The following is a 24,295-nucleotide window of genomic DNA, read 5'->3' as shown; positions in this document are numbered from 1 at the left end:
GCCGCCCTCGCGGCGCAGTCTACGCAGTCGTTCTCGGTTACTACGATTTTCTCTTCATATTTTTCGCGAAGATTTTCAGGACAAGTAAATTTTGTCACCCGCATTTTGAGATCGCTTATTGAGGAGACTGCGTAACTATTATAAATAGTAGGTTTCGAATTCTGTAGCTTATAAATTTGTTTGATTACAAGACGTGCTTCTTTCATACGATTCTGTTTTTCCTCCATTGCGATTTTACGTTCAGGCTCTACGTCTTTCTCTGATTGCACGTAACGACTTAGCAAACTATCAATATCTGCCATAGCTGTCGACTGTGAGACAGAATTTATGATATCAGATTTTATAATAGATAGACCTCTAAGATTATCGCTTTCTCAAAATCTATACTTTTCTTACCACGGGTACACCTAGGTTGGTGACACATTCGCGGCATATGGAATTAAATGAAATAAATAATAACAATAATAAATATCATATTAATTATTTAAGTATTAATGTATTACATTTTTTCAAAGTAGCTAATGTTTTGAGTCGATTTGAATAAAATAAATAATCAAAGAAAAGATTTCTTTCTAAATATCAAACATAGACTTAGCTTAAATCGAAAAATCATTAATATTATAAGTATAGACGAACCGTCGGACGTTGTATTTTTTTTATAATACATGGCGTTTAATCTGTAAGGCTGATGTAAGCTTACGTATTGTTAAACACTGCCAACTGTATGCCAACACTGCAATATAATCTATTATACAAAACTGCTATACCTTACTAAAAATATATTTTTACTATTTTAACTAACCTATTATTTTCATCAACCTGTTACTGTATAGATGCCGTAGTTAGTCTAAATGCAAATTATAAGATTAATATTTAAGCTTGTTGAACCATAACACCTTAACTTACAGTTAAGTTTATTTAAAATAATCAAGTATATAAACAACAATTTAAGAAAAACGATGTTTTATCTGTTACAATAAATTTCTCATTTTACTACTTCACCTTATATTTCATCTGTGACTCTGTCTAATGTCGTCTGTGATTGACATTTCGTAACAAAACGGATATTAGCTGAAGTCTGAAACTGAAATAAAGACTTGTGAATAGTGAATACAAAGTATAGGTATAATTTTTTTAAAATGACAATATTAAGAGGTATACCTAGAATATGTAAACTATATACTTTGTTAAATAGCAACAGTTCAAAAAATGTTGTCGTAAATATTGTAAGAAACAATAAAACCTTTGCTCATTCCATTCGAGTGAAAAAACCCAAAACTCAGGATCCAGGAGAATTAATAAAATGGGTATTATTGGTAAGATTATGTTTTTTTATGCATGCATTTTAAAAATTTATTTATCAGTCTTTCACAATTGTTTCGAATGATGTTCATACCATTTGGACTGTATATTTTTTAATATGTCAGACGGTTCCGTAATTTAACCCTGGGAAGATTCTTATAAATAGATAATAAAATTAAACATTATTTTATTACACTATGATAACAAAACCCATTCTACATTATTATTTGAGATATATTTACATATGAGATGAGACTTAAAAACAAATTTTTATGTTACATGAAAGATGATACCAACAACATCATTTGGCTTGGGCTGTTGGCAAGTGTATAGACTACAGTGGAAGCTGGAGCTAATAGATATGCTCCATGCAAAATCGAATTCAACACCAGTTCCTATGCCGCATGAGTATGATATTCATTTTACTATAAACATTTGACCTGCTATTGACCTAACCCAAGATGATAATAGATTAATAGCACATTGTTTGATTCCTTTAATATAAAAAATATGTACCACCTCTTTTATCTTGCTTTGCCACTTTTACCAAAAAAAAGGGATCTTCCTTATCAATAAATCTATTACTGGTCACAAAGTTTTCTGTACAATGCTAAAAGAAAAATAAAAGTAGAACAATGTTGGTAACTTAGAATAAAGATGGTCTCTCAAAACATAGAGATAACAAAAATTCTAGCTCTAGATATTAGCTAATATAATTATTCTTAAACCAATATATCCAGCAATTCTTAATTGTTCTATGAGCTCAAAGTCAAATTATGCTCAGTTATGTTCAGACAGTTATGTCCCATACTAAGATGTAAAATATTTGTTGTTCTGTCTATAAATACTTTTAATGTGTTTGGAATTTATATTAGAATGGTTTGTTGCATCGGCATACTAATAATACTCAAAATCAGATAACAGATAGTATGTCATTGGTTGAAAGTATTCACTGGTTGTTTGATGAGCATAAGATTCTTAAAATTAGAAATAAATCCAGTTGATGATCTGATTTTCTCTAAAATGTCCCAAAATAAAATGTTGAGGCCTGAAATTGGTAATTGCTTAAAAACAATTAATGTCATTATATTTTCAAATTATTAAGTTTAGTAATGCTTAAGTAAGCATTATATCAATAAGAATGGATTCTTATAGCAAGTTACTCCATCATTATGGCTTTAGGCCTATTCCAATTTATGTTTTGTCAAAACGACTTGTACAAGTAAAAGAGTATTTTCACTGAATTTGTTAGTATGGTAATATTAGTCAAAAGTTTACAGGCAACAGAGAATAATTCAATATCCTGGTCAATTTATAAAAATAAATCTAACTAAGTGCATCTTCCGGAAAAAGAGTAAATTTTGTATTAAATTTAAAAAAAAGCAATTATTTACAGTAACAAAAACTTCAGATGTTTAAACAATATTATGTGGACAATATTTATTCAAAAATCATTCACTAATTCATTTTTATAAAATATTGATGTTGCAGTTTTGAAGAACTTGAAAAGATGGAATACAGACCTGTTAAAGTAAAGGGAGAGTTTCTTCACGAAAAGGAAATCCTCATAGGACCTCGTGCTCTCATTGAAAATGATGTTATTATGCAAAGAACTGGATCCCTTATATCAGATCCTAAAAAAAATCAAGGATGGCTAGTTATCACTCCATTTAAATTATCAGATAGTGGGTAAGACATCAAAATCATTTAAAGTTTTTAATATACAACAATAATGACTTATAAATTCACTCTGTCCCTTTATTTTCGGATAAAATTATGATTTTAGGACAGACTTTTTTAAACAATGTATAAAATCAAACAAGATAAACATTAATTGATCAACTTGAACTTGTACAGTAATACACATTACCACACACCTTATTTATTTTTTTATTGGATTCTTCTCTTTTTGTAATTTGTATAATAGTAGATAATGGTAGATTTAGTGCTGCAAATGGTAACTCTAATTAAAAGATTAGAAAATGCTTTGAATAATTATATAACTGGATGTATTAATACAATAAATTAAATCTGTTGTTTATTGTGTTAACAATAATTACTATCTATCTATCAATGTGTCTTATCTATAAAAGATAGATCTATTTTGTTGCAATCTTTTTAGTTTGGAGATTTATAAATGTATCATCAAAGAGTTCCTGTATATTATAGTTTTGCCAGATTTGTCTTGGAAAAGCAACTGTTTGTGAATTAATTTATGCGATTTTCAGAGAAGTTATCTTAATTAATCGTGGCTGGATACCTCAAAGTTTACGCCCTAAAGAGAAACGACAGGCGTCTATGGTAAAGGGTGAAGTAGAACTAACTGGGGTAGTTCGACTTACTGAAAATCGAAGTCCTTTCATGCCCAAGAATAATCCTGAAAAGAATTCTTGGCTGTACAGGTACAAAATGTTTTATATCATACCACAAATTTAATAAATTAATACTTGTATAATTATAAACATGATTATAATATCCACAGTTCATTTTAATAATTCCTAGAGAAAAAGTCTGTACAATTAGTATATATCATAGATTATGTATCTTTGAGAATCAAATTATCCTATTTAACTTTTATTACTATGTTCAAAATTATACATAGAGGTTTTATTACCTCTGAATGTTACCTAATAAACATGGGACAGTTTATAAACAGCCCTGTTTATAAGCTGCTCCAACTGTGAGCTGCCCCACTGTTGAGCAAGAGCCTCTTCTCAGTATAAAAAATTCAAAGTACGCGTAAAATCACATCTGAATAAAATTATATATTATTACATTAAAACCAATATACGATAAAAATGATACAATTTGTTTGATGTTTTAATTATTATTGTTGATTTTCAGGGACTTGTCCCAAATGAGTGCTTACTTTAATTGCGCGCCTGTTTGGCTAGACGCTAAGGGTATCCCAGATCCACCTGAAGGTTGGCCTCTACCGAATCAAACCAGAATAACCATGAGGAACGAGCATTTCTCGTATCTCGTGACGTGGTATATGCTATCAGCTTTTACAGCAGTAATGTGGCATCGTTACTTTATAAGAAAACTCCCGTTATTATAAAATAATAAAGTTTTATGTATATAAGAATTAATAGCTAAAAATAAAGTATGTTTAATCAGTATTCAATATTTTTATTATTTTATTTACGCATATTTATTATTTCAATTAGTTCGAATACAATAAATGTTTTATATTCTACTAACAGAACTTGCGGTTCTATACACGTGAAATTAATAAAACTTCATATGGCACACAAACCGTCACCCCACATTTTACCCCATCGAAGAGTAAATTAAAGAAGTTGCCTATGTCCTTCCCTGGGACTCAAACTATCTTTATTCCAAAATTTAATCTAAATCAGCAGCTTAAGCTTGAAAAGGTAACAGAGTTACTTTAACATTTATAATATAAGTAAGTAGATACAGGTTCATGTAAAAAATATATGGTATCATGTATATAAGTGTTTTATTGCATCACTCTCTATTGCACTGACACGAATACTCTCAACTCTACCGCATGTCATCTCAAAAACCTCTTAAGTCACATTTTTTACCAAAATGCTTTACTGAAAATGGTTCCTTAAAGGTAGATGCGTTTTCTAGGTAAAAATCACGTAAGTCGATACATTCCTTCCTCATCAAATAATACCGCTTGGAAGACGTTCATTGCACATATGACATAAGTCAGTGACATAATATGTTTTTGCATGCACTACTAGATAGCGGGAGAAGCTTATTCGACGTTTTTAAATTTGCTTTGTTCTGATTGGTAGGAACAATATTCAAATCTTCAAAATAACAAGAATACATTGTTGAGATTTATGTTTGCTTTGACAGACTCTAAACCATTTGTTTATCAATATTTTCCCATACGTGAAAGAACAAGTCATTTGCACTCTCGACAGTACGATTCAGATAGAAAAGGTACTACTACCGTAGCCAAGGCATATCTATTCCTTGACTTTTAAATTTAATCCATCTATATGGATGAAATTTAAAAAAAAAAATCATTCAAAAAATTACAACCTCTATTTCACTTCCATCAACCAAAGCTTATGTTTTAAAAGTGCCCAAAAAATCTATAAAAAAATAAATAGACGATTTAAAGCAAGTCCAGTATAGCATTTTGAAAGAACAACATTTTTAGCAACTACAAAAGTTGAACATGAATGAACGTCCAAGAGAAATGACTTTCGGTCGGACATTAACTAATACATGTAAAATTTATCTCACTAAAACAACAAAGTCAAGAACAGTTTTTCAGGAATTTTTATATTTTTTTTAAACTGTGAAGGTTATTCGCTATTTATATTTTTTACGACTCAAATACTAAATTAAGCACAAAAAACTCCTGTAAAAAATCATTTGTTTATGCATGAAACAGTTTTTATTTATTTCTCAAGTTTTAATTATGTGACTTATAAGTTATTGAATGACCGATTCAATTGTATAAATGGAATTAAGATCAAATAAAAATGCAATAGAAGGGTACTTTGAGATCTATAATTTCATTTCATTTCATAAATAAATAATACGATACGCAAATTTATTTAAAAGATAGTAAAATTATTATAATAAAAATATAAAACTAATGATAAAACATTATGTCATATAAGGAAATGATCACAAAACATTCATTGTATAGCTATCCTAAGAAATACAATCAACACATGATTATAAAATTCAGCTAATTATTAAAATAATCATTTAAATACGTCATTAAAATTAAAATTAAATATAAACTGTACCATTTTTTTAAATCCATAATTTGAATATTTATCATCAGAGACATAAATCTAAATTATTTAAAATAAGAATAAAAACGACTTTATATACACATTTGAAATTAAAAGTTTAAAATAAATTGTACCTTTATACCTAATCTAATTAAAATCAATTATAAATGTGTTTATCACATTAGAAAAGGGCTAGTGCGCCAAAAAATGATCTGATTTTTTATCAGATGCGTAATGGGAAATTATAAGTAAATTATATCCGAATTCCGGTAGCGATTGATTCTGCTTTAATTCTTGATTTTTAGTAGATGGTATTTTTTTATTATTAAGTCCAGAGTCAGCCTATACCGGAAAGCGGGGCGCAGGAGAATCCTTAGAAAGGGTCGACGACGGTCGAAAAATTTAGAAACGTTATAATCCAATTTCGTAGCTCCGCTTGAGTCGTATTACCAATCGATGTTATAAAAGTGTTAAGAGATCGTTAGAATGACAAAACTTAGAGTTATGCCGGCACAATAATTGTGCTAGCCTTATATAAACACAGGCAATATGAACTTAAAATTCAAGCGGGCAAGTCAAAATTTGACACGTGAATTTGTGGTACATGCGTGGGTTCGATTTTAGGCGTTGTTTTGTAATCGCACAGACCATGTTCTTTTAACTTCCATTCCCATCCCATCATTTGTACCGCATGCAATGTTTCTGCTTCAGTGTGTTGACGTCGAAGCATTCCTTCCTGTAATCAAACAAGACTTGTAAACGATACTATTCATTCCTTAAAATTTTTGTACCAAATTTTAACTTAAAATATGTTTAGGTTGCAAAAGGATGTTAGGATAATGACATTTCACGTTTTTATTTTTAAGTTTGAACGAGTCATCACCTTGATCTTCTCCCACTTATCATCGACCTCCTGCAGCCACGAGTTGATCTGCCGTCCATTGCAGCGAGAGCGCTGCGCGTTGCGTTTCTCTTCCTGATCCGGCGCTAAAATGTTGTAAACTTCTTTGTCGCGTAATATTGTACACACCGAAAAAGGAAGAGCCTGCAAATTAGTAATAATTAGCATCCAAATCAACAAAAATTATTCTTACAATCTAGTTAATAAATATAATTTACATGAGATAAGTTTATAGCGAATTTATTCATATTACAATATGGTAATAAAATATTAAGGTATATTACTTGGTTAGCCACAGCGCGTTCGGCGCGCCCGTGAACTCTCAGTATCTCTTGTTCGACGGCCAGAACAAGTTTTTCTTTCTCAACTAGATGCTGAATACGCAAACGTGTCCTGTGTTGAAAATTGTATTATATTAATATTAAGAAGATACTATTTATGTGATGTTATTTAACAATAGCAAAAAAATAGTTTGTTTTCTATATATTACCTCTCTTTTTCCTGAGCCAAAAATTCGTTTACCATTTGTGTAGGCAAATTGATTGGTATTTCGACTTGTGGCTCAGGATTTACGTTGTTCTGTAGGGTATATGTGCAACGATTCATTAGATATTTGTTGAAATCTTTGGGTGGTTTTGGTTTTACTGGAAACAAGCCTTTCTGACGCCGCTCAATCTAAAAATAATTTTAAAGTTACTTATATTGACCATCTTCAGCGAACTTATTTTTGTGAGTCATTTGGATTGGTTTTTAAAATTACCTGTTTACGTATATGTATGTACATCTGGTACGGGTTCGAATGGGTGATGTTGTGAGTGAGTGTAGTGCTGTCGGGCACTTGTTCATTCTTCGACTCCCGTGAGTGGCTGTCCTTAGAAGACTTGATCTTACGCTTCCTCGGATGCAACTCCACAGAAGGCCCTGGAGCTATAAGAAACGTATGATTAGTTTATGATCTTGCTTATTTTTATTATTATTGTTTTCTCTTACCATTTCGCTCCAATTTTACAGAGACAGCATGCAGAAAAATCAAGGATTTGTAATGTATTATCATAATTAATCAAATAAAAATATTGTTTCATGAGTATTAATAAAGTTATATGAAAATCGATATAATATTTATATCATATTCGACGTAATTAAGTTAAAGATTTAATAAGATTTTTTTTTTTTTTTTGTATATTGTCACTTCACCTGATTCAGATCTCCCACCCGAACCAGATGAAGTAGACGTTGCGTGCTCACCGTCATGTCCCTGCAATAAAATTACAAAATTAAAATGAAAGGCAATCACAGAGTGTAAAACACCGAGACAGATATTATCTAAAACATCTAAGGTCTCTACCGTGATTATGGCAAGAGTACTTACAGAGGGCGGCGGACTTTTGTTGGAATTCAAAGCCTGACTGTGTCCTGAGCGATTGTCCGACCCTGTCGGAGAACTCCTCCCCTTATCTTTATCACCGTCATTCGTTCTGTGGGAGCGAAGTACTCTTTGCCCTGCCTATAAGACAAGTATTTAATATTTTTTGGATCTAGTTACTTCTACTTGTAATGTCTTATTAATTAAAGACATACTTCTAGATCATTTTTTGTCGATGCTAGGCCGTGATTTACAATTTCGACAACGAGTAATCTTCGCGATCATTGCTTTATAATAACACACTCTCAATGGGGACATAGCTGACGTAATTGAAGACCACTTTACAATTTGTACACTATCAGGCAAATACTTAATCTTTTCATAATACGATGGACGTCTTAAGCAATACATTTTAACACATTAGTTTACGATCTAGTTTACTTCATTGCTTTGCATAACATGGTTCCGAATAGCAATGAAAGGTCTTCAGTTGTTTCTGAGTATTTAGTAATTTGTCAAACACAGTAATCCCATAGGAGTTCCTCATTGTGGTGACTGGGATATGTTCTATCACCATCCAAAATGTCTAAGCTAAAATGTAATAACTAAAGATACACAAATGTTGTTTTCCTCGCTTTCCCTTTAATGGAAACTCGTACATCGTGTCCCGCGCTATTTTACGCGAAATCTCTGAAACTGTCAAATCGGTTTTTTTTATGCAGGTGATACTTCAAACGATCCCTTTTTAATTTGACGAGACGTTATAAATCAAAAACGCAAATTATCGCATTGCATAGTACACGTTATTTTAAAATATTCGTGCGAACTTATACACTTATATTAATTTATGTTTTTAGTAACTTTGAACATAACTTTAGCTATAAAACTATACAACTGTCGAGTAACTGACATAATCACATCTTAAAAACAGACAAAATGATCCTCTATAAAACATTTAATGGTTCTATCGCTATAATCATCCCCAAGCCAAAAATCCAGAATGGAGTAAAACACCACTGAAAAATAAAGAAATATGTATGGAGAAAATGTCATCTCAGTCATATATCTTCTAGAGGTTAATTGCATACATCATCTGTTCAGAACAAATTCTTCGTGTAACACAACTCGACCATGAGTGCTAGTTTTGTTTTGTAACTTCATTTGTTATAAAATGTATTTATTTAAAAAATATCCAAATTATATAGTTGAATAAAGTAATACATTACATTAGCATACATTAGCAGCCTGTAAATTTCCCACTGTTGGGATAAGGCCTCCTCTCCCTTTGAGGAGAAGGTTTGGGGCATATTCCACCACGCTGCTCCAATGTGCGTTGGTAGAATACACATGTGGCAGAATATCGTTGAAATTAGACACATGTCGGTTTCCTCACGATGTTTTCCATCACCGCCGAGCACTAGATTAATTATAAACAAAAATAAAGCACATGAAATTCAGGTGCTTGCCTGGGTTTGAACCCGAAATCATAGGATAAGATGCACGCGTTCTAACCACTGGGCCATCTCGGCTCGGCAATAAAGTAATAATAGTATAAAAATGTAGGTAAAACAATGAACTTACAAAACCAATGCTACATAAAAACATAATTTTTTGCATTTTTTTCCTTCAAGAACATCAATTTCAGGTATTTTATTATAAGTGATAAATCTTACGGATAGATAGCTAGCTTAGAGACCTCGTGATTAAGGAAATAGTTATTGTGAAAAAATACCAAGAAATAACTTTGGATTGAGTGTAACTTATATAAATATTGATATCATGTGACCATGTCATAGAAACTTAATTACCCTTATCCTCCTGAACAGGTTGACCACGCCTCTTAGATTGTAATAGTTTTAAAAATTTCTTAACCTTGTACTGTGGAAACTGTCACAAAATTATAATCTCAATATAAAAAAAAATGGCGAAGATATTACTTACCTTGCTGCTTTCTCCAGTTCTTTTCTCTTCACAGACGCCATCAGAGCTGTCCGAAGTCTGGCCTGTGTCAGTACTAGTGCATGGTATCACATAAGGCAGCGTTGAAGCACCGCCCCTACCCTTACCGCTGCCTCTCTGACCAGTACCGCCTGTTTAAATATTTTAGCATTACACAATTATTATGCCAATACTACTATATATATTAAAAGTGAATAATGCACGACTTCACCTTCTCCTTCTTGCTCATTACGGCTACCAGATCCACTTGCCCCACCGGGTATGACTATTTTGAGAGGTGGAACTTTAGGTGCAGAAGACTCCTGGCTCTTAGTCTCTTCATTATCACAGTCATTATCTTTACCCTGATTTGGTTTTGGACTTGCTACTGGACTTTTTCTATCTTGTTTGCTGGCTTGTGAACTTGATGCACCTTTCGCTGCTGACTTACCCTGATATTTGAAAATCAATAATGTATTCTTGTGAAACTTCTTATTAGTTTATTATTATTATATATTTACGTATATTATATATATTTACGTCTTATTACTTTAGATAGACAGCATTTATGTTTGTTTTTAATATAGGTTTCTTTAAGAACATAATTCATTAATTATAATGATTAACTCACAAAATTATTCTTTTGGCTATTTTTTATATGTATAAACAATATCACTCTACTATTATGTAGTAACTAGTAATATACAAAATAATATTAATATTACTATGGAAAGAAATTGACAAAAATATACATAATATTTTTATTATATTAACTTATTAACATAACTTATTAAAAATAACCTTTTTCATAAGAATCAATATTTAACAAGTATTCAAATATTACCTGATGTGTACTTTGCGCATTAGCTTTCGTAGTGCCGCCTCCCTTGCCCTGCGCCTGCGCACCTTTCCCTGAAGAACCACCGGCTCCTTTATTCTGTGCTGTTCCACCTTTGCCCAATGGCACTGCTCCGGTTTTACTTGCGGGTCCCGGTGGTTTGCTACCAGTTAGTATTCTGTTAAATCATTTTCAAAACCACCTTATAAGTAAATTTATTTTTAAACAATAACCCTTTTCCATCACCTTTGAAGATAATATTTAACACACAAAAGTTACGAGTTATATATAAATAAAAATTTAGTGTTTACCGTCCAGTGCCACCTCTTGCTACAGGAGCCGGTTTCGCCATTGGTTCCTTTTCTTCATTATCTTTTCGTTTTTTCCGTTTTGATATCTCATCTTCTGTTGCTTCTGCCTCTTGACCTTCTTCTGCATATGACCTTTTTAAGCCTGAACCAACTTCGTCTTGTGTTGATGATACTACTCCACTACTCAGCTGTGCTCCATCTAGAATAATCAAAGATATTTGAAACTGAAAGAACTTTACATTATTAAGATAATGGCAGCATTAGAGAAGATCAGTATATATAATAGTTTCTAATAACAGAAACATGTTTAAGTCACAAGCTTTTTATTATGTTTCACATCTTAAACTGTAACAAAACAAAAATATTATAAAGTTTAATTCTTTATAACTTCAAATGTCTCCAGTCAGACCACTAAAGGAGTATGTTTTACCATCTTTATTTTCAACATTATTGCCTTTTTCTTGAGAGGTGGCTTCCTTGCTCTCAAAATTTTCGCCCTGCGCTAGGCTCTCCATGTTGCTTCGCTTGTTAGAGTGGCTGTTTGAACTTGCATTGCAACCTTTTTTGTTGCTGTCATCCCTTGATCGACCAGTGTGTGCAGTTCTCGCGTTATCTGTATTTAAAAATTAATGTTGTAATATTAAAAGATGAAAAAACAATAATATTATAACAGACCTTTTTTTTCAAGTTAAATTGACATGTTTTATGGTTATACTTATTACATGCCTACATAGAAATCATAAACAGTCTAGATTTGATATTTTAAGATGAGTGTTAATTGCTGTCCCAATGAATATTATCAGAAAACATAGCTAATGGAATTACAGCAAATAGGTAATCCTTACAAAATACTAGTTAATTTTTAGTTACATTCTAAAATGCTGCAATCTTTTATTAATCTCAAATCACATAATTCTGTAATCTATAATATTATTGATATAAAATAATGAATAGATATTGAATTTTATCATCATTATATCGATTGGTGGTCATTCGCTAAGTAAATGTTAATATTTTTACTAAATAACTTTTTCATCTCATATGATATAGCTTTATATCAATTTGTATACTATCGCAAAAATATTAAGTGAAAATCTACAGGGCACAATGTTTATTCATTTGATTCATATAGCTTCCAAGTCTATAGGTATATGTTACTTTGTAAATGGTTATATAAATTTAAGTTACAATGTACAAATTAATGTTTGCAGATAGCAGTTTATACAAAATCATTTTACAATATAAAAGCATAAGTGTGACATCAATAGCTTTTAAAAATGTGCATAATTAAAATACTGAACGCAATTACCCAGTACTTAATCCAATGTTTGTCATAATACGTTGAAAATTTACCTAAAATTAATAAATTCGATGTCTAAACTAGCTTGTCATGTCAGAGAGGTCATTAAGTATTTCACAAAAGGGTCACAGCATCTTATCGTGATTTAAATACAGCGTGCAATATACACTACGCGAATATGAAAAGCAAATCGAACAATATCAACTCCCCTTTGTTGTGCGCGAGCGCTCTTCTTTGCATTTCACGATGCCCGACAAGTTAGAATATTATCAGACCGGTGAAAAAGGGTTTTTTTTTAAACGAAACTATAAATTTTACTTCGAAAATTCAACATCACGACGTTGACGTTACGAAGCGGCCATCGCGATGTTTTAAGCAACACGCCCCTGCACGTTCCTTTACACGCATGTGTGCTTATAATATCAATTTATATATCAATAAATTGTCTCAAAACAGATTAAATAAGTTTTATTGTGTCGTAACTTTATTAATAATGATAAATTATATACAGTAAGTAAAAAATTAACAGCGTAACATATTTTATTATAGACAAATAATACTCGCGCTACACTTGTATTATTATAAAATAATTAAAAATAACAGTTACCACTATTTATTACCACTATTAATTTAAATGAAGATAATTGTAGTATTTATTCGGACCACAGAGAAAGAATTTAAGGTCATGTCAATTATATTTGACTATTTCGGAAGTATATTTTTAAATGGCAACACCTTTATCAAGTAAACGTAAATTATTTTAAGACGAAAAAAACGTGATCGATTATAAAAAAATATTAGCATAAAAATTAAACCTTCCGTTTTTTTTAAGAAAGTATAGACTATACTGCTTTAACGCGGTTTGGTGGATAAGCCGTAAAATATAATTATATTTAAAATAGTAGGCATTCAACTTGTTTTCAAAATATAAGATTACATAAATAAATTATATTACCTCTTGTCAGTTTTATGTATCATTATGATACAATAATTATCCGATAAAAAAATAAGATGATTTTAATCAAAAATGAAATAGAGTTAAAAATCAGGAAACTCAAAATGACGAAATAATTTGTAAACGCGAAATTGTTTTTTACAGTATTACTATATTTAAGTATTACTATAGTTAGTATTTTATTTTAATCGAAGCTAATTGGGCTCTTTTTATACAAATGTATGTTTTTGAGCTAAACATTAGTTTATTTAATAATTAACAGATTAGAATATTTCGCTTTTATACGCTTCATTTACCTCGTGTCACGAATTGGGAGACTATTGAAAGCGTTAGCCACTAATAGGACCAATTCTTCTATAGGTACCGCCTACATTGTCATTGATATTAAGCCTGAAGTCACCAAGGACTACGGTAAAATAAACCGCTTTGAACCCTTACTGCTCCTCTATGAAGCCTGACAAACACATCGATATGCCTTTTGACACACCGAAAGAAGTTCTGATGTCGTTAAAACTTATAGTTTACGGGCTATAACTATAATACTACAATACGTCGTAGTGGTTTCAGAAATCGTGGTTTGCTATAATAATAATATTTTATTTTTTCCTTTATCATACATATGTCTGTGTCGCAAAAAATTAACTTATATTTTAAAGGGAATGATGAACCCCGCCCCCATCTTTATCTTAATACATTCGACCCGTTAAGTGTCATTCTATTTACCAAACGAAGTTATAAATATATAAATAATTAATATTACGTGGTGGTAGGAGTTTTTGCAAGCCTATCTGGCTAGGTACCATCCACTCGTCATATATTCTACCACCAAGCAGCAATACTTAGTATTGTTGCATTCCGGTTTGAAGGGTGAGTGAGTCAATGTAACAGGTATACTCATCATATATTCTACTGCTAAGCAGCAATACTTAGTATTGATGTGTTCCGGTTTGAAAGATGAGTGAGCCAGTGTCAAAGGCACAGGACATGGCACCTTAACTCCTAAGTTTGTTGGCACATTAGTGATGTAAGAAATGTTTAATATTTCTTACAGCACTAATGTTTATGGGCAGCTAAGCAACATAAATATAATCATTTAAGTTTCCGGATAACAAAATAATGCACAAAGTGTAACATATTACAACAATTGCGAGTTTAATTTTGACACTATTTATAGTAGAATAAAATAAGAAGTCCATGTTCTTTCTCGTAGTTCAAGCTTTCTTCATAACAAATTATATCGAGTTCAGCGGTTTGGTTGTGAAAGAGCAACTTACTGACAATGAGACGAAGATGCTTTCAGAGTTTAAGGATGTTGAAATTTCAGTTATTGTTAGTTTAATTTCATTATGTAGTTTTAGCCTTGTTTAATTAGACAAGCAACACAAATATCAATCATTTTATATATAGTAGTAAGTAGTAATAATGTACATGCATAATTATCAAATGGCAAAGGGTTTTTAAATATTATTCTATAGATCTTTTCTACCATTTATTATCAAATTAATTTAATGATAATTTTAAGATTTTTTATAAATTGGGATAAGTTTTAAGATAAGAGAATGATTATTATTATATCTAAATTTATTTTCTAATCTATCAAGATCAAATTTTTAAATAATGGTAGCACAAACTTTTTTCCTAAATAATAATTAATGAGTACTCTAAGTCAACAATGCCACTCCCAAAATTTTTTGGAGAATTTTCTTTATATTCAAATTAGTTACCATTAAAGATCTATTATTAATTGATTTACAGAAATCGTTACAATACTGAAAATTACTGTATAGTTATAATACTGTTTCTTACCTTTTAATGTTTGTAGATATTCCAAAATATGTGGAGCTGCATAGTCGGATGGCATTTTGCCTTTTGCATTCTTAACAAATGGATCAGCTCCCTGTTCAATAAGAAATTTCACCATTTTTAGATTGCCTGATGTAGTGGCATCATGAAGTGGCGTATCATCATCCAAGCCTTTTGCGTTGACATTAGCACCACCATCAACAAGCACCGTTACTACATCCAGCCAACCATAACTACATGCTTCGTGAAGTGCTGTCCAACCTGTTAATATAAATTATATTTAAAAAAAACAAATACAAATTACTACAACATTCTTTTAAAAGAGGCAGAAATCTAAAAACGAAAATAATAAATTCATTATACTAGCACAAAGTAAGCATTGCCTACAAAATAAATAATAAACAAAACATAATTTTACTGTTAAAATTGGGAATAGTTTTATGAATTTACACTTCATTTAACTAGGTACACTTATATATTAGTAATAGATTATCTATCCTAATATATAGTATATTATAAGTGTGCATAAATGAATCCAAAAAATTGCACAAAACAAATTAAATGCAAAGTTTACAATTGTGTTGTTTTGAATATTTGTTTACACTATAATTTTAATTTAATATTGGATATTTGTCACACATTTTCACATTTGTAACAATTTTGAGAACAAATTATAAGACATTGTAATGATTTACAGATAGGAAGTATCATTTTACATTTGTTAATAATATTATGCTATTTAATATATCTATCTATACAGACTACTTACTATATATAAGCAATTAGTATAATGAGTATTACCAAAATACAAATTTACCTAGTTTCAGAGCTCCGACAACCTTTTTTAATATTTTAAACTTTATCAGCATATTTATATGTTTCAAAAACTTTTTACTCTACATATGACTATTTCATTTTTCTATTGTACAAGTACCTGTCTTTGTACTGATATCTATGGGATTCTTCAGTAAATGTTTAAACAATAAGCAATCACAAAAACTATTAACTTAAAAAACTTTATTTAATAATGGGAACATTATATTGAGTTCTTTACATGTACAAGCTTTTATCTAAAGCTTTAGTATACTTTATTGAACAAAAAAGGAGCCTATGTATATTTAATATATAGGCTCCCGACTATCTGTCTACCAAATATTTTGATAAATAGCAGTATGAATTTATAATTGTTAGTAGGACCGAAAATGTTAATATTGATTATGTTAGTAAATAAAATATAAGGTAAATTATAATTAAAGAGTTCGAAAATTACTCATTATAAATACTATAGTTACTTTTTATAATTTTGTATAGCAATGAAGCAATTTTTTGCAATCACATTCAGAATAAACTAAAAATAGAAAAAAATATATAAATTACTTTATAAAATACATAAATATTAAGAATCTACTTACCCCAAGTTAACAAAAAGGAATCCAATTTAAATTAGTTAGTTTTATGAATTCATTATGGGCACTGCACTTATATTTATGGCTAAATTTAAGTTTAACACAGTAAAGTCAGAAGATTGGAAATAAATAGTTTATTTATAATATGAAACTTTTATCTTGTAGTAATGACAAGGCTGAAGAATGTCTTGAAAAAGAAATTGAGCTACAATAAATCTTTAAAAAAATGTTCCAAATAAAATTCATAATAAAATAAACTGTTCATACTCACAATTTTGCTATTAGTAAGTAAGTCACTTATACAAAATAAGCAACAAGCGATTTCAACATTTGAGCTCAGCATAATAGTATTTTTTATTTCAAATATGTATATATATGTATTTAAGTATATATTTATAAATATATATATTATTTTAAGAAGCTTTTGTTAATTGATTTACACATCTGCTATAGCAATGAATATTACTATTTAAATTTTAGAAAATACCACAATTTCTAATAAATATGACTTCGAACAAATAGTTCAATAAAAAAAAATGAAAGTTTGTAGTTACCCTAATTAATAAACCTTCATTTTAAACTTCTATATTAAATGTTTAAGTATATTATTTACAATACCTGCAAAATCAGGTACGTCTGGATCTTGACCCTGACCAAGAAGCTTTTTAACAAGTTCATGGTCTCCTCTGATAGATGCTACATGTAAAGGGGTTTCTCCTCGTTCATTCCGTTGTTGCCTGGACCGTTTTCTTTCTTCAGCTGGTGTCGGAGCGACTGAATATAAAAATGGCGGGAAGTTGCATTTGACCTACATAATACAAAATGTTTCTGATGACACTATTATTGTTTACCTGGAGGGGCATCCTGGGATGAAATTTGCATCACCAGAGCCAACTGCTGCCGCTCCGACATGGGCGCTAAGACTTGAATCCGTGGCGCGCCGTCAGGCCCGCGCCCTGAGCCCCGCGACCGCGACGTCGAAGGCATGCTTCGAGCATAACCACGCTTCTGCACATATAACAAACCCATTGCACAGTGTGAAATAAAAGTACTTTAAAAGTCTGGATTATTAACGCGGCAACAGCTAAAACACAATGCAAGGCAATTGTTTTTACTGTACCCACCTTTCTTTTTACCCCAACCAGAATTACGTTTTATTAATGCAATATATTAAAAATTACGACATTAATTTTAAAAAAAAACAAAACCAAAATTAAACATCTTCAGATTAACTTTAATGTTTCAATCAGACCATAGATAATACACTTATACTAGCTATAGATAAGCAACTCAAGATTTAAAAGAAAAGTTTACGGGCCTCGGCCACTAGATGGCGGTTGTTGGTTTCTGTTTAGCCCCATAGATGGCATTAACCTAAATATATTATATATATTCTTTTTATTTAAGGAGTTTGTGAAAATTGAAAAACCACAAATTCAACATATTTAGTAAATTTGTCGTTTAACATTTATTTGACATATTTTTACAATGAAAGACTTGCATGATTGACCTTTAAATTTTTATTTCAAAATCAAAAAATACTTTATTCAAGTAGTCTTTTACAAGCAACTTTGAATCATTTAACAACTTTTTTTTATATTAAGTGAAGCTACCACCGGTTCGGAAAGTGGATTCTACCGAGAAGAACCGGCAAGAAACTCAGTAGTTACTCTTTTTCAACATTTAAAAAACAGTCATGTTAGTGAATTACAATTATATATGCATGTAATATATCCTGCCTGGAAGACAACAAGTATTAATTCCACTTTTTGTAGTCTGTATAATCTTGAATTGAATAATATGCCTTCTTTACCAATGTATTTTTTACAAATTATTTTAATTTATCAAACGGCAAATTTAAAAATGTCTGTGGAATTTTATTATAAATACCTTGCCCCAAGAAGGATTTATTGACTTAGCGAAGCGACCTTGCCGTTATAAGTTTATCCTTACTTCTTGTGCACATAGAATGATTATCACAGATTTTATCAAAATGATCAATGTTACTATGAATATACATAATGTTTTTGTAAATATATTGTGACGCAATGTTTTGTTAAAAACATCCCGAAGAGAGTCTCTAACTCAAAGATTATAGACCGGACTGCTCTCTTTTGTAATATAAAAACAATGCGTTGTTACCCCAAAGTATTATGCCACACGACATAACACTGTGGAAATAACCAAAATATACTAAACGAGCGGTGTCAATATCAGTTAAGTTGTCTAACTTTTCTGACCGCCTATGCTGCGGAGCTGTCTTTCTGTCAGGGACGATAAATGAGTACTCCACTGAAATCCGGAATCCAATTCTATTCCCAAAAACACTGTAGTATCGGCTACATCAAGACGGCCACCGTTTAAAGATATATTATAATTTTGCCTTCTAACATTGGGTAGGGTAAAAGCTACACATTTTGTTTTTTGAGCATTCAAAACTAAATTATTTATTATTGTTTTCTTGTGTTTGTGAGATTTAAAATAATCAAATGCTTGAACTTTAGTTGGATCAGTCTGGTCAAAGGTCGTTATTATTCCATCTATAATTCTATTTACATTTTTACACCAACTGTGAATTATATTTATTGCTAGATTACTAATATAATCAATTAATGAGCCTTTATGCTTTTCACAAGATATTACATTAAAGTTGTAATTACAATCTATAAAAAATCTCATTTTCTCTATTGGACAATATGATTCAGGAGCATCACGCAAACAAGCCACAATCATATAGTACATTTTGTCTAATAACTTTACAATTTTTTTACTAGGGTGAAATAAAGACTTTTTCGTATAATCAATTTCGTGGATAAAAGAATTAACGTCTACTTCATTATTTATAAAATCATTTTTGCATTTTTTACATTTTTTAAAAATATTTGTTTTACATTTTTTAATAACATATCCAGCTACATATTTTTTTGATTCTTCATGTATCTTTGAGTAGTTATTTTTATTTCGTCCATTAATATTAATAATTGATCAATGTCTTAAGATTGTAAAATCATTTTAATGATAGTAATGCACTATTATCATCTTGTTCACAGTTAGCACCCAAAGAGTGTGGCGAATTTAAATATTTGACGAGTAATGTTTTAAATGCAGTAATGAACTGAATGCATATGGATTTACATTTCGAATACCATTACTCCTGATGTTGCAAAAAAAATTTTCTAGAGGGCCTTGGTTGAAGTTTCTTGTTAATAAACTTGTTACATTATGTTTTTTATTTAGGTATTGCCACATTTCTTTGAAAGTTTCCATATTATGAACCCAATTCTTAAGAGAAGGCACTTTCTCCAACTTTATTTCTTCTGTGTCATTTTTTTTAACAATTTTTATGAATTCCATTGATTTGAAAATGGGTACAAGTTCATTCCACAACCCAAAGTGCGTAGAATTGTTCTTAAGCATCCTTTGTAAACTTTTGCATCAATTTGTTAGGAGTGACCATTAAAAGAGTCAAACAATTTATCCATTATAAGAAGAAAGTCTGCAGTTTCTTCACATTCAGCTGGAAGAATTTTGTGCTCTGAAATAAAGAAAAATAAAATGAATTATTGGATCGGATGGATGAATGGATTCGTTTTCTTTGGGAGTTAGTATTTGTAAGCTAAATTTGAAGCTAGTCCATTTTGAAGTCAGCATAATGAAATTTAAATAAATACCTCAAGTTAAACTTACTTGCAAGGAATCTCATTGTTGATGATACTGTCTGGCTAAACACCTGTGCAGCATATTTTACTTTTATCTTAGGTAATTTTTCTTTCATTATGTGGGTCTCAGTCAATTTTTTTACGAGTTTAATTTCATCTTCATCAACATCTACTTTCAAAAGCATTTCTAAGTGCTCCCATTTAGCATATTTTGTTTTACCATTTTGTAAAAATTTTAAATTTTTGGACAGCAACTTATTTCGCATCCCCTTAAGTAAATGTGGGGGGTCAAACAGTGGAAAAACTTTTAGATCGTCCAACTCAAAAGCCAATGTATTGTGTTATTTTCCTTTTTTAAGATACTTACATTAAGTGTCATCTTTTAGGCTTTTAATTACACTTACATTTGTTGAAGATTGGTCACATACAGTTGCAACAACTGTCAAGCCAGTACTTGAAATTTGTTTTATAACATTTATGAGCAGACTTTTCAAGTCTGCTTTTTTTGCACAGCTGTGACAGAATATAAAACAAATGGGTTGCTTGAATTTACTTTTTACGCCCTATATCATAAAAACAAGGGCATGATCGGCTATTATTTTATGTCTCTTATCTTCAAATCCAGTTATTTGGCACAAAGCTGAATTATAAAAAATACCTGGTGACAGAGATACCTCATCAAATATTAATGTAACTAATCTTTTTTCTTTGGACATTTTCGTGACTGTGGTTTTAAGGTTTACCATGATTTCTGGATTTAATCCAGGTTTTAAAGTAAAACCACTTAAGCGTTTTAGAAGACTGCATATGGATGGAAGAACAAACATTGTTTTCATAAGTTTTTATGCCTTCTGGCCCTGTTTATAAATTGAAAGGGCCATTATTTTTTCTTCTAGAGTATAGCGTCGCCCTCTTGCCTTTGTCTTCCATTTAAGTTGCAGTGATGTCAAAGTTTTAATATTATCTGGCATTTTGTCAATCACTGTCAAAAATGATTTTGACTTTTATAATTTTTCTGCAGCACATATCTTTAGCGATTGAGATTTATGTTTAAGGCTAAGCCTTAATAATCTTTGTTTTAATTTAGCCACCTCCTTATGTATTTGAATCTTATTAATATTGAAACGACGTTTCAAAGCCCCTAAAATTAATATATTATAATAGTCTGGTATGAATTAACACAAAAATAAATGATTCGAAAGGATAGGAGGCCTTTGTCAAAGAGCACACGAACTAATAAATATAAACATACATAATTTCATATTATATACTATATCAAAGGAATATCAGGTACTTATATGTAAATTAGCTTGTTTGGCTAGATTATTATCTTTTGTACTTAGAGCAGAAGTTCTTTCCTGGATTACAGTAGGCACATGTTCAACAACATCAGTTTCCATACAATGCAGCCTAAAAGAAGAACCTAAAAATATACATAATTCTAATTATGAGTAAGAACTATTCTTCATTATAACTTCTTACTCATAATTCTATCTATATGTATGTAAATCATTAACTATAATATTAATAAAAATGCCCAATTGTGAGGATTATTTATGGATCAGATTGTAATTTGGTTCAGAGATGTACATAACATTGGAATATTAAATAAAAATCTAAGAATAATTCTGAAAAATCAATTTGCTGTTGTTTGCAAGTACCTTCACCCTGATCATCCTTTGTTGTGAGGGCAGTTGATAGCTGCATTACATTAAGCACATGTTCAATAGCATCAGTTGTCAGGGGTTGCAGCTGAGATGAACCTGAAAGTATAAATAGTGGAATGTAAAATTAACTTGCAAGACTAATCAAGTGAGACACCATCACGGTATACTGTATTAGTAATACTAAATTGGTTAATACTTTTATAATACTAAAGGTAATAATACTTTAGTCCAAGTTTATTAATAAGTAGGCCAAATAATAATATATTATCTTATACAAAAAATATAACATAAAAACTTACCAATATTTAGCGTTGGAACATCTTTAGCTATGAGTCTGTGGCTTTGTGAACAATAGCATTCTTCAAAGTGGCGATAGCATATTCGAATTTGGTTATAAATGTAAATGTCTCCTTTGTCTTGAATATCTTAAGCGAGGACAGATTTCCATACATAAAATTTTTGTAGATGTGGGTATTGTGGTTTAGGAAATCGATGCAATGGGCCTGCGATAGATATATATAGATAAAAGATATTTGATTTTGTCCGAAAGTTTACGTATCCTCAAATGTACTATGAAGTTCATCAAATGAAACCAGTGATAGGAACTGGGCCAATATTTTACCCAAACATAAACCAAAGTAGTTTTAAATTACTCACCATCGTTTTTACAAACAAAATGACACTTGAATAGGGAGTTTGATGGCATTTTCACAAGTCAAATAAAAGTAAGCGCGATGCACACCGAACGATTCAAACAATTTTAAACTTGCCGTTTGGTTAAAGTCGTTACAAATTTTGAGAATTTAAAATGCTGCCAGCACCATGAAATTATTAGACTTTTTATATGACAACAAACAGAAGCATTGTCGAAATAAAATCATTTCGTCATTTGAAACATCTACTAAATAATAAACCCTATTAAAAAAATTATTAAAATATTTTTAGATCTTAATGTTTACTACTATGCTAATGTCATCTAGCGAGCACATAAACAACAACAGTTTTAAAGTTTAAGTAAGTTTAGGGGCATTGACTAAAAGATGGCGCTAGTTTCTATATATTTCTTTTTTCTAATTAATGTACTAGAGTTGCATGCCCCTGAATCAGACATCGCGACAGACAACCATAGGTAATACAAGTTTTTGATTTTAGTAATAGACAAGAGCAAAGGGCATAGCCATAAACACAAAATACGATGTTTCGAATTGAAATCGAGTCTCAGTTTATTTCATAAATTATTAATGCTAGTCTAAAGGCTATCGTTACAATGTAAGAAATGTATCATCTCAAATTGATATATATTATATATTTTTTTAAATATAATAAGTAATTTTATATATATATAGTTATTAATATCATATCATATCATAAATTTAAATAAAAATGAGATAAAATCAAGGTGTTACTTATTTTTGAACTTTGTTACTTAAACATTCATTCATCATGTCGTCGTTGCGCTGCATTTTCTATTTCGTTTGTTTAAACGAACATATTCCGTCTTTTCGAACATGTCTTTTACCATTGAGTGGGCGCCGTATGCTATTACAATAATATAGTATAAGGTATGTTATTTAATCATGATACATGTTCTTAAAAAAACTAAAATTCATAGATTTTGCCGAAAGACGGGATTGCCTCGTTAATTAGTGAAACTCAATAAACAATTTAGTTTAAAATTATATTACAATTCTCGTAGAATAATAATAATTATAATATCAAAACCTACAGCTGAGTAAAAAATAAAAATCATAGATTAAAGTTATAGAATATAAGTGTAAGAAGAGTGCTGCAAGAGTACCTAGGGGTTTTATCAAGACATTTTTATTAGTACGCTGACTTTTTAAAATAACTTAAACACCCATTACAGTCGAGTCTCTGATCTGATCTTTCAATGGTCGTTTCGGGTCGTATCGAATCGCATTGTATTGTTGTTTGCACTTTATTACTTTTTACAGTTAAGTGTTTCCTCAGATTGACCACTATGATACAATTTCGGTTTATCATTTTATTTGATAATTTTGATGAATTCAATTGTTTATGAGTAATTGCTATCCTTAAGGATAGCATCAAAAGCGCGGTTGGTAAACAAAATAAAAACTTTTAGCACCTAATAATA

General features: G+C 30.5%; 2 protein-coding genes across 6 annotated transcripts; one reads left to right on the top strand and one right to left on the bottom strand.

The window, feature by feature from the left end:
- The first annotated feature begins 1,017 nt into the window (after nt 1-1,017).
- On the top strand, nt 1,018-4,424 carry LOC113402950 (surfeit locus protein 1). Its single transcript, XM_026643334.2, has 5 exons — nt 1,018-1,316; nt 1,589-1,710; nt 2,794-2,991; nt 3,531-3,704; nt 4,147-4,424. The coding sequence occupies exons 1-5, from the start codon at nt 1,140-1,142 to the stop codon at nt 4,361-4,363; spliced, it is 888 nt and encodes a 295-aa protein (XP_026499119.1). The 5' UTR covers nt 1,018-1,139; the 3' UTR covers nt 4,364-4,424.
- A 1,362-nt stretch (nt 4,425-5,786) lies between these two features.
- Nucleotides 5,787-18,105, bottom strand: LOC113402874 (ankyrin repeat domain-containing protein 11). 5 transcript variants are annotated; one of them, XM_026643228.2, is made up of 16 exons: nt 17,978-18,105; nt 17,705-17,861; nt 17,472-17,627; nt 15,451-15,708; nt 11,820-12,002; nt 11,390-11,588; nt 11,085-11,256; nt 10,473-10,692; nt 10,244-10,392; nt 8,309-8,443; nt 8,134-8,194; nt 7,700-7,866; nt 7,430-7,614; nt 7,224-7,332; nt 6,922-7,083; nt 5,787-6,774 (listed from the first exon to the last, which is right to left on the bottom strand). In XM_026643228.2, exons 2-16 carry the CDS (start codon nt 17,838-17,840, stop codon nt 6,601-6,603), a joined length of 2,466 nt encoding a protein of 821 aa, XP_026499013.1. In that variant the 5' UTR covers nt 17,841-17,861; nt 17,978-18,105; the 3' UTR covers nt 5,787-6,600. The 5 variants fall into 5 exon arrangements, with proteins under 5 accessions (XP_026499013.1, XP_026499022.1, XP_064076309.1 ...); XM_026643237.2 differs by having other exon boundaries at nt 11,085-11,241; XM_064220239.1 differs by lacking the exon at nt 8,134-8,194 and having other exon boundaries at nt 8,305-8,443.
- Between the last annotated feature and the right edge of the window lie 6,190 nt (nt 18,106-24,295).

The sequence above is a fragment of the Vanessa tameamea genome, chromosome Z, assembly GCF_037043105.1.
Source record: "Vanessa tameamea isolate UH-Manoa-2023 chromosome Z, ilVanTame1 primary haplotype, whole genome shotgun sequence".
NCBI lineage: Eukaryota > Metazoa > Arthropoda > Insecta > Lepidoptera > Nymphalidae > Vanessa > Vanessa tameamea.
The sequence above is the reverse complement of the archived record's forward strand: the minus strand, read 5'-3'. Positions and strand labels throughout refer to the sequence as shown.